This window comes from Anastrepha obliqua, chromosome 4 (assembly GCF_027943255.1).
Source record: "Anastrepha obliqua isolate idAnaObli1 chromosome 4, idAnaObli1_1.0, whole genome shotgun sequence".
Lineage (NCBI taxonomy): Eukaryota > Metazoa > Arthropoda > Insecta > Diptera > Tephritidae > Anastrepha > Anastrepha obliqua.
The window spans coordinates 36,739,395-36,750,197 of record NC_072895.1 but is presented as its reverse complement, the minus strand read 5'-3'; the positions used below and the strand labels follow the sequence as shown (position 1 = coordinate 36,750,197).

Sequence of the window (10,803 nt, the reverse complement as noted above, 5' to 3'; positions counted from 1 at the left end):
GGAAATGGAAGATTGTCTCCTTTTTCTCCGGTTGTTTGCAACTGTGACAGTATGTATTGTGAGGGATACCCATTTTGGCTGCTTGTTCTCCGATAGACCAGAAGCCAGTTAGGACTGCCGTTAGTCTCCAGGCGTCCCGTCGTTTCATTCTTATTAATGCCGACGATTGCTTGAGATTGTAGGTGGGCCATAACGTTCTGCTAATTTTGCATTTCGTCTGGACTTTCCACCTACAGTCTGCGATTCGGAGGTATTTTAGGGAAATTGTGCTCTTGACTGCACCTAATGGTGTGAGTACCGATTCTGCAAGAGCGTTATTCATGGCAGATCCCCCTCTTGCCAGTTCATCTGCTTTTTCGTTGCATTCAATGTTCCGATGTCCCGGGACCCAGATTAAGGTAACTTTATGGTTTTCACTCAAGATGGTGAGGCTATTCCTACTTTGTTCCACCACTTTGGAGGTTGTTGTGGCCGAACCCAGTGCCTGGATTGCAGCTTGGCTATCCGAGAGAATAGCGATATTACCCTTAAAAGAGAAATCTGAGATTAGTAACCTACAGGCTTCCCCAATTGCCAGTACTTCCGCCTGGAAGACACTGCTGGTATTAGAGAGACGCACAGATTTCTCAATTTTAAGCAGGTAGTCAAACTTGAAGAGGGGAACGGCAGCTGCGGCGTACTATGAATTTGTTCTGGCTAAATCAGTTATAAGTGACACGTGTTGAGCGAATGTTGTGAATACGTAATAGTGAAAATTTTGTGATTTTATTTAAAACTTCCAAAATTTTGCAAAAGTGTTTAGTTATCGGAGCAACTTGAAAACCTCGCATATTTCGGAGTATTAAATTGTTTTCTATTTCAGCTTTCCGATAATGGATCAACCATCGACTAGCAGCCTTACTGATGAACGTAGCTGTATAATATGCGAAAAATTGGGTCCATCTTCTGGTACAAATGTAATAAATCTTGGAGAAATAGTGAAAATCAGTAGAGGGATAACAACTTTGAGAGCTGCTTTAAGTAAGCGACAGGATGGTTTGTTACCTCACTTACAAGCTGAATTTGTATACGCTCATTCAGGTTGTCGTGGAAAATATATTCACCAAAAATACTTTAATGAAAGGAATGAGCGTCGAAGGGGGTCCTTTTAAACGAGGTGCCACTGAAAGTGTAGTTTATAAATTGATCAGAGGAGTTATTTGTAGTAAAGATATTATTCAAAGCATAGAAAATTTTTGTGACATATCTTACATATCTAAACAGTGATTCTACAGATGCTAGAATAGAAAGGGATGGTATCGATGTAAAAAGATTAGCAGACTTTTTCAAAGAACACAGTCCTTTTCCTGATACAGATGCAATTATGTCAATTGCCACTGGAATTACCGGTTTAAAAGTTATGAAGAAAATCGAAGGGAAAAATGTACGCGAATTGAAGTTTTTAAGGAAAGATAAAATAAATTCTCTATTGGCTAAAAATAATAAAATAAAAATTCATAACAATGTTATTCCCGTTGATCCATTGTTGCTGTTCAACGTATTTGTGTGTTGAAAAAAACAGATGATGAACTAAAAACTTATATGAATTATGAACTGGCACCATATCCACTTGCTCTGTTTGAAGATGCCCAAATGCGAAAGACAAAAAAATCAACTTTCTACGAATTATTCCCAGAAATTCAGATTAATTTGAAAAGCTTAGAAAATGTTCATTATGTTATTGATGGAGGCAATTAAATGAAACATTCAAAATGATATGCGAACATTACGTAAGATATTTGAGGAATAATTATAATAACGCATACGTGGTATTTGATGGATATAAGAAGGACGGTATTAAATCTGCTGAAAGGAATCGTCGCGCACTAAAAAATATAAGTACAGATATTGAATTTGATGAAAATATGCCGTTAAAAATCGCTCAAGATAAATTTCTAACGAATAAAAAAAATAAATCTCGCCTAATCGAAATGTTAAGAATAAAATTAGCTGATAACAATATTTTTACATGCCAAGCGGAAAGCGATGCAGATAAATTAATTGTTGATACAGCAATTAGTTTAGAATCTCAAAATATTGTTGTAATTTCTGAAGACATTGACGTCTTGGTTGTGCTAACGGCATTGGCGCCTACTGATCGTGAAATATATTTTTTAAAACCATCCCGAGGCAAAGTTAACCAACAAATATTTTCATCGAAAAGTTTAGAAAAATCTCTACCAGCATATAAAGAACATGTTCTATTTTTACATGCTTTCACGGGCTGTGATACTACTTCTGCGTTTTACAACAAAGGAAAAATTAAGTTTATCAAAAATTTTGAGAAGCGGAATGATCTACATGACTCAGCAGCAGTATTTAAAAATGTACATGAAGATGCAAATAATATATTTCAAGCTGGTATTACATGTATTTTGGAACTGTATGGTGCTTCGGCAAAAATGACAGATTTGAATACATTCAAGTTCAATTCTTCCATCAAAGCAACTGCCAAATACACAAGTGTTCTTTTATCTTCGTTACCTCCCACATCTGATGCAGCATTTGAACACTTAAAACGAATTTACCTACAAATCCAGATGTGGTTAGGGAATGATTTAATCATCCAAAATTGGGGATGGAACTATTCCAATAATACCTATCATCCAATATTTACGAATCAATTACCTGCTCCGGAAAATTTATTAAAAATGTTATTTTGCAATTGCAAAAAATTATGTGGAGCTGCATGCGGATGCCGAAGAAGTGGATTATACTGCAGTGTAGCATGCCTACAGTGCAACGACGACAGCTGTCTAAATGTAGCGCCTATGATTAACATCAGTGAAATTGAAGATGATATTTGAAAAAATGTAAATTTTTCAATAGACAAATTTTTTTGTTAATTCATTTTTTTCTTTTAAATAGTCATAATTTTTTTGTTTTTAATAAATAATTCGATTTTACTTTTATGCTATAATAACAGAAAACAATTTTTTATTTTTTTTTTTTTTGTATGCTAATTATTTAAATAAACGAATAGTTTATATAATATTTTTTTTTAACATTTAATTATCCATAATCTATTTATTTTTTCATTTGCTTCCACTTCTGTTACAAAAACAATAAATTCTACAACGTTATTTGCATTATAACACATAAGTTATTGCAATCATAAATTTTTGCTATTTAAAAATCAAATGCACAACTTTTAAATAGGTAGAGATTATTATTTATGTTATTCACAACACATTTTCGCAAAGATAATTTAATTTCATCTAGTCCCTAAGACATCCTAGGTTTCAACGTTTTTAACGCTCCAGACACTCCACTATGAAGCGTTCCGCTATTTTTTTATTCGTCACTAGCAACAAAATCTTACCATCACGAAGCTCACTCACTGTATTGATTTCGCTACTGACTGCACATATGGCTTTATGTACAGCAAAGCAGGAAAATTGTGAAATCGGTTTATTTTGCTCGGTCGACTCAATAGTAATGTATTTGGGGTCACTAGTATTTTTTATTACTGTTGGTAAAATTGGGAAGTCAAAGATATCAGTAATGTCTATTTTCTGTTTGTTTTGCTTTTGTTTTTTCTTTTTTATTTTGGAACTATCGGCCAGCATTGCAAACCTATTAGTCCCTAGAGTCCCATGGGAGGGGGGCCCGGGGGCCCTAGTTGCACAATAACTGGAAACGATTGGCTTTAAAGTTTAATTTATTACACTTGGTAAATGAAATTAATATGCAGTGATACATACACAGTACTGGCAAAGCACGTGGATTACACCTGAAATGGCTAGAGAGCACAGAGCACACGAAAGAAAGGCAACCGCTCGCTTTGAGTGACAGTCGGAGACTGCACATATTTTTAAAAATCGTCGAGGGCAAACAATTTTTGTGGACGGTGTCTCTTATCGGCGCATGCTGAATGATTATTTTCTGCCAATAATGAAAGAACATCTTTCCTTCAGCACACACATATGGTTTCGGCCAGACAGACCATGGCGATACTGCGTGATTTCTTCCGTAGCAAACTGACAAGCCGTTTCGGTGGCAAATCCTGGCCAGCCAGGTCGTCCGATTTTACCACTATGGACTTGTTACCATGGCTATAAGCATCGGAATTTTTTCCATAGCGAGACCTCAGAAGTAAAGTCTGCGAAACAAACCCAGCGACCATCTCAGCATTAAATATTTTCTTTTAATGTCGTTCGCGAGGTTATTGGCATTCCGGCATCACTTTTGCAGCGAGTGGCACAAAGTACGGAAACCAGATTCCAAGAATGTACCTGACGTAACAATCAACATTTAGAGGAATAAATTGAAAAAAAAAAATTAATAAATTCAAACTTTTCTTTTTTGCAATAGTTATTGAAATAAACTTTTATCATCAGTGGTTCTTATTTAATTTGGCTTTAAATTCATAATTCTAGCACCGGCCACCCTGTATACACTTATAAATATGCAGCCTGAAAAAAATCAACAAGAGGTCTTGGGGCCACCATGTATTAAAAAACCAAACCCGCTGCGGATTGCACGTGAACGTTGTAAAGAAATGCGGTCGGCCATAATTGCTTCCTGCGCGTCTCCTGCACGTGACGCAGACGAGCGGTATATGTGGCTGGCAATATCGCCACGCGCATTGTGCCTTACCGCATCACTGAAGTGAATGCACTTCTCGGATCGCATTTTCGAGGTGAATGTAAAACCCGCAACATTTTGTAGTGTCACAAGACTTTCAATTAAAAAGCTGATGCCGTCGATGGAGGGAGACGTGCGATTTCATTTCAAGTTCGCACATTCCCGTGCGTCTAGCATTCGCCATGGCTATAAACAATTCGCATAGACAAACGTATCCAGCAGGTGGAATAAGCTTGGAAGAATCGTAAGTTTCTCCTATGGGCTGTTGCATTTGCAAGAGAGAAGTTCCTGAGTGGGAACATCGAAAAAATATGGTACAAAGGTAAAACCAATGTTTTTTACCCAAATGTTTTGTGATTTAACGATAGCCATTCATATTTTCTTTATTTTTTAATAGAATAATTTTAGAAAAATAAATATTAATAGGCCACTACGCTTTCTATGAAGTTAGATCGCATCCTTTGGAGGTCACATTCTATCTCGTTTCACTGCAAATCCGACAAATATTTGATGCATTTGAAATACAGGGAATACACAAGCAGGACCCATGCATCGGAGATGTTATTTTTAGAAACATTTCAAAAGATTGTGATTATTGTTCAGCACCACAGGAAAAAACGGTTTGGAAGTAATTATTAAAGATCACGACACTTTGCGGCCGCCATTTGTAAGCAAGAAACAGCTGATTCGTACCATAAATATTTACTTTTGTTAGTGCTCTGTGGAAGGCTGAGCAAAACTTGATAAAAATTAATGAAATATATTCTACCAATGCCACTCAGTATTCTTTATAATAATAATAATAATAATAATTGGCGCGAACACTTCTGTTAGGTGTTAGGCCGAGCTCCTCCTCCTATTTGTGGTGCGCGTCTTGATGTTGTTCTACAAATGGAGGGACCTACAGTTTCAAGCCGACTCCGAAAGGCAGATATTTTTATGAAGAGCCTTTTCATGGCAGAAATACACTCGGAGGTTTGCCATTGCCTGCCGAGGGGCGACCGCTATTAGAAAAACGTTTTTATTAATTTTGCTTTCACCGAGATTCGAACCAACGACCTCTCTGTGAATTCCGAATGGTAATCACGCACTAACCCATTCGGCTACGGCGGCCGCCGATTTCTTTAGTTCATGCAAGTAATGTAAAATCTTTCGCGTTTTAAAATTAAGCGAGTGCAGCCTCCGTGAAAATTTTCATGCACACAAGAAATTTGCACATTCAATACAATTTATTGATGTATGAATGAGGTTTGCAAATAATTTTAAAACATCGCTAAATTCATCATCATATCAAAATTCATTGAAGGCTCCCACCATTGCTGGAATAGGTTTGGAGTAACCGCCTTCAGTGCGCCGATTTACCCATGGGAATTCCTTCTACTCATCAGTCTCATCTTCCCGGATGTGGGAAATTTGACAGTGCAGCTTATGGCAAATTTATTCTGGAAGGTTCTGCGAAACAACGTGCCCCAAAGATTAGAATTCAAACAGCTGGAAAAAATTAAACATCTGGAGCAAAAGAGCACATTTACCGAGGCAATTTAGGTTGAAGTAATTATCCAGTATGCTCGGGAAACTACTCTCAATCCTATAATGTTTTGGGTTAACGATAGTGTAGAGATTTTTTGGCAATTGGGCACATGGTGTACTTGGATACCGACCGACTTTTCTATTGCCAATATCCAGAAATTTGTCAGAAAATATATTTGCCGCTTGATATTCTTGCAATTGTACTCGTAAGCTGATGATCACTCTGATTGTTTTGACGCTTCGCCTCGGCAGGCAATGGCAAACCTCCGAGTGTATTTCTGCCATGAAAAAGCTCCTCATAAAAAAAATATCTGCCGTTCCGAGTCAGCTTGAAACTGTAGGTCGCTCCACTTGTGGAACAACATCAAGGCGCACACCACAAATAGGAGGAGAAGCTCGGACAAAACACCCAATATTTATTCCAGATGCGGATCTCATACTTTTGCAAAACTGCAGAGATTGCGCCTTTTTTAAATTACATATTGCGTTTGGTTTTCTACAGAACTCAAAATAAAAATCAACTCAAAAACCATTTCGGCTTATCTCAGATTCTTGTTCTATTGCGCAGCGACATAAGGGTTTCTCTCCTAGAGGTATACAACAGCTGAGAGCATTGTTACGGCCGACAACTGAGATAGCTATTGGAGGCTCTCTATAGGAGGCGAGGACGCTATTGAAGTGTTAGATTTATAAAGCTCGATTTTCAACCCCAATGCTTGTTGGACAGCTCAACTTGGTTTTTAACTATCATTGCCATGTGAAATGTGGAAGGTCGGTTTTTTACTCGAACCGAATATTTGGCTTTTATTCAACAATCGGCTTGCAAAGATTAGTGCACTAGGCCCTTGCCTGCCTACTTGTTGACAGTAGAGGTTCGAATTGAGAGTCTAATTTCTATTCAACTAACATTTTATTTCTTTTATAGGTTCACACATACATATACAAGAAAGTGTGCAGAATATTTTGAAATTAATTATTGTACGTATATACATACATATGCTTGATACATACGTATATACATATGTTTCATTAGTCCACAGTCGTTAAAGCAAATTAGTTCTCGTAATCGAGTTGTTCAGTGCGCTCTTCGTGACGCACTTCCACATCTACGACCTTCATATTCGGAGTCAGGAATTGGGCAAGGTTGTTAACATCTTTGCCAGCGAGGCGGTCAAATGGATACCCCATAGCACGACGGTCTGGATAGCGACGATCACGCAAGCCACAGTAAGATGGCGCATCTTTGCACGCACCTCCGAACGGTTCATCGATCTATGACAGAAGTAGAAGATTTATTTACACAAACAAAGAAAATTTTCAATCAGAGACTTTTCCTTACCCTATCCTGATCATAATCGGATACCATAACAAACAATTCGCAGCAAAGACCCTCGGGCAAACCTTTCGGGATGAGCATATGATCAGGCCATCCACAACCACAGAACTTGGATTCCAGTTCTTCGGAGCTACCTTCTCCCGGTCCGGTTTTGTCTAGCTTGGGGAAGGTTTGCTCGAAGGGAATGGTAACACTGGACTCACAGGATCGGCGTCGAATGGTATTTTGGCCAGGGTTTACTGTTAATTGCAATGATGTTGGTATAAGCGAGTAGGTACGGGCGTGCGATACCTCAATACTTACGTGGCACAATAAATTTGTCTAATTCTACCATCAGCAAACGCTGCTCTTTGAAAAGCATTTCCTTATGGGTCTCATCTCTTTTCGGCCCCAGGAAGATTCGTACTGTACCATAACGTTGAGCACCACCGTCGTTATTGATGTTGATTGTGTAGGTGAATGGAGTATGTTGGAGATGAGTGAAGCGAACAAGCACATCGCCACGTAGCAGAAAGTCCAATCCACCTGATATGTCAATATCTGATTGTTGCCAGAAAGTTTGAAGAACATTTGGCTGAGATCCTTCGGTATCTACTTGTACACCAGTGATAGAAATTTCCGGGTAGCTGAGGTCAGATAGAGGGTATGGCTTGAGACGAGTTTTGTGTTGCTGGAAGATATCATCCATGTATGCGTGCCATCTGTAGAAAATGGGATCTCGCATGGCAGTGGCGGTATCACCCATTATACCAACTTCCTCCAAATAAGAATGATCGGGATCGTGCGAAAATGCAATGAGCATGTGGCCCTTATTGTGTAAATTACCATACGTGGTCCGGTTTGGAGAAAGAATAGAAGACTCAATCAGGTTGCCCAAAATATCAATACCACGAACGTCGTCCAGTGGTACCTGTTTGCCACTTTCCTGAATTAAGAAAAATTTTATTAGTTGTATTGTATATTTTAAAGATAGATAAGTGGGTGTGGTGTAAACTTACATCAATGACAAATCCTTCCGCTATAGCATTAAGTATACGATCGCTCCAGCGCTCCAAGTCACTTACATCCCTTTGAACATGATCCAATGGTCGGTTTACGTCTGACAATTTTGTATCTTTAAATCGTGGTGCATAAGAGCGACTAGCCACCAATGAGTCCAATTTGGGGAAGTACCCTTCCTTTATGGGATCGCGCAAGTTGTTGAAACGCGTAACCCGTGCCAAACTATTGCTGAAGCGTTCCAAGTTATACCGAGCCAACATTTGTTGATGCATGTAGTAGAAGAGTTCGCCACGACGATCCTTTTCCACAATGGCACCACCGCCGGCTTCAAAGGGATACACCAAATGCCAATGCCAATGATGGAGGTTAACGCCAATATCTTCACGGAAATACCAAAGCCGATGTTCGGGATCTAAGTCGGAAGCAGTGCAATCGCGTGGAATAGTAATTGGCCTACGTGACCCATCAGGAACAACGAAGACTTCTTCTCGAATCAGACGGAAAATACGGGAGTCCACAAACTTGTCGGGGAAGCTCTGTACAAGGGGCGGAATGTTCAGCCCTCTGGTGTCCTTACGATGTAGCAGCGTCACCGACAGTGCATAATTGAACAAATACGGATTCAAACGATCGCGAGCATACACAGCAACACTCAGAAGATCGTCAATGGAGGACGCACCCATGAAAATGTCAATCAGGTGGCTAGCCATACGACTATGAGCCGGAATGAAAATAGAAAATTGTACATCTCGCGGTAGTGACATGGGTACACGCAGATCCGGAATAGTTATATCTCGAACGGGAATGCGTTCCTCAACCTTTTCAGCGAAATCACGTAGAACCTTCTTGCTGATGGAACGATAGCGATCCGTGAGGAATTTGTCGGGCACATCGAACACTGCAGCTTGTCCCTTCTGCACGAAAATGGGCTCGTTAGGACGATCGAAGAGCAACAGCAGATTCTTTTTGTCAGCCATGATTAACGATGATGAAAAAGTTTCTTTAACAAACAAGAAAACCTAAGCTTGTGCTAAATGTAGGCAGTGGTAGTTGTAGTTTCAACACGAAACTGATGAATAGGACTAGGAAATTCACGCTTTTATACTACTCATAGAGCTGCTGGCGACTTATCGCGTTTTTCGGTGGTCAAATATTTTGCGGTCTCCTCGACAATCCGAATTCATCCACACTCATCTACATACACATGTGTGTATGTGTATGCACATTTCCATAGGCATTCATGTCGAAATTGGTGTGATAAAAAGTGGAAAGGCGTAGATACAGAACTACAAATTGACTCAAATATCATATCTGCTGCCCAAAACTGGAAAATGAGGAAGGCATGCGAATGCAGCAGCAAATACGAGCAATCGACATACCTTTTGTTTTGTGTGGTATTCCGAAAAAATTCAACCATTTCTCTAATCGTTTGGATTAAATTCAATAAATTTATATTTCTGCTATTAATCTGTCTACATTTTTAATATATATTTATATGTATATGCATGTATAACTTTTGATCATTTTCAAATATGTAATTAAGTAGGTATGTCTGGGCTGGTTAGAACGTACACCAAATTCATATATTACATTTCCCATTTTATGCTGCATTTAATTTTTGATTTTTATGTAAATGCTTAAGTTTTTGTTCGCAGGCAGATTCTCGTTTGCAGTTCAATATTCTCGAACAAAATGACTTAACTATTGGCACAATAAGCTGACATTTTTACTAATTTTTCATATTTAGACGCAATTTGCCATTACTTTTCATTTAAATTACTTGTAAGCGCAACTTTTCAAATGAACAAAATATTGTCGGAAGCGAAATCAAGAACACAAACCAATTTCGATTCCAACAAATTTGAGCGGATCGAAATGCAGAACAAACCAGATTGATTTAGTATAAAATAAAAAAAGTCTGTGATTGAAGTGGCAGTACAGATCTCGGGGCACATGAGCTATGTAGTTGCCCTTTAGCACTGTGTTTAATTTGAACTAATTAAAATTCAAATCAATTCGGCCGCCGGAGCCGAATGAGTTGGTGTGTGACTACCATTCGGAGTTCACAGAGTTCACCAAAATTAAGAAAAACATTTTTCTAATAGCGGTCGCCCCTCGGCAGGCAATTGCAAGCCTCCGAGTGTATTTCTGCCATGAAAAAGCTCCTCATAAAAAAAATATCTGCCGTTCCGAGTCAGCTTGAAACTGTAGGTCGCTCCATTTGTGGAACAACATCAAGACGCGCGCCACATATAGGAGGAGAAGCTCGGCCAAACACCCAAAACGGGTGTGCGCGTCAATTATATCAT

At 38.8% G+C, this 10,803-nt stretch overlaps 1 protein-coding gene across 1 annotated transcript; it reads right to left on the bottom strand.

Annotated features, from left to right (window-relative positions):
• Positions 1-7,070: 7,070 nt before the first annotated feature.
• Positions 7,071-9,551, bottom strand: LOC129243944 (phenoloxidase 2-like). The gene is made up of 4 exons (XM_054881431.1): positions 8,491-9,551; positions 7,796-8,417; positions 7,496-7,731; positions 7,071-7,428 (listed from the first exon to the last, which is right to left on the bottom strand). Exons 1-4 carry the CDS (start codon positions 9,469-9,471, stop codon positions 7,210-7,212), a joined length of 2,058 nt encoding a protein of 685 aa, XP_054737406.1. The 5' UTR covers positions 9,472-9,551; the 3' UTR covers positions 7,071-7,209.
• Between the last annotated feature and the right edge of the window lie 1,252 nt (positions 9,552-10,803).

Bases quoted from the DNA above. Each gene is read 5' to 3' on its own strand.
- LOC129243944 (XM_054881431.1), bottom strand. From the start codon at position 9,471: ATGGCTGACAAAAAGAATCTGCTGTTGCTCTTCGATCGTCCTAACGAG. The intron at 8,418-8,490 runs GTAAGTTTACAC...TTCTTAATTCAG, and splicing joins CGGAAGGATTTGTCATTGAT to GAAAGTGGCAAACAGGTACC. The intron at 7,732-7,795 runs GTAAGTATTGAG...TGCAATTAACAG, and splicing joins AGACAAATTTATTGTGCCAC to TAAACCCTGGCCAAAATACC.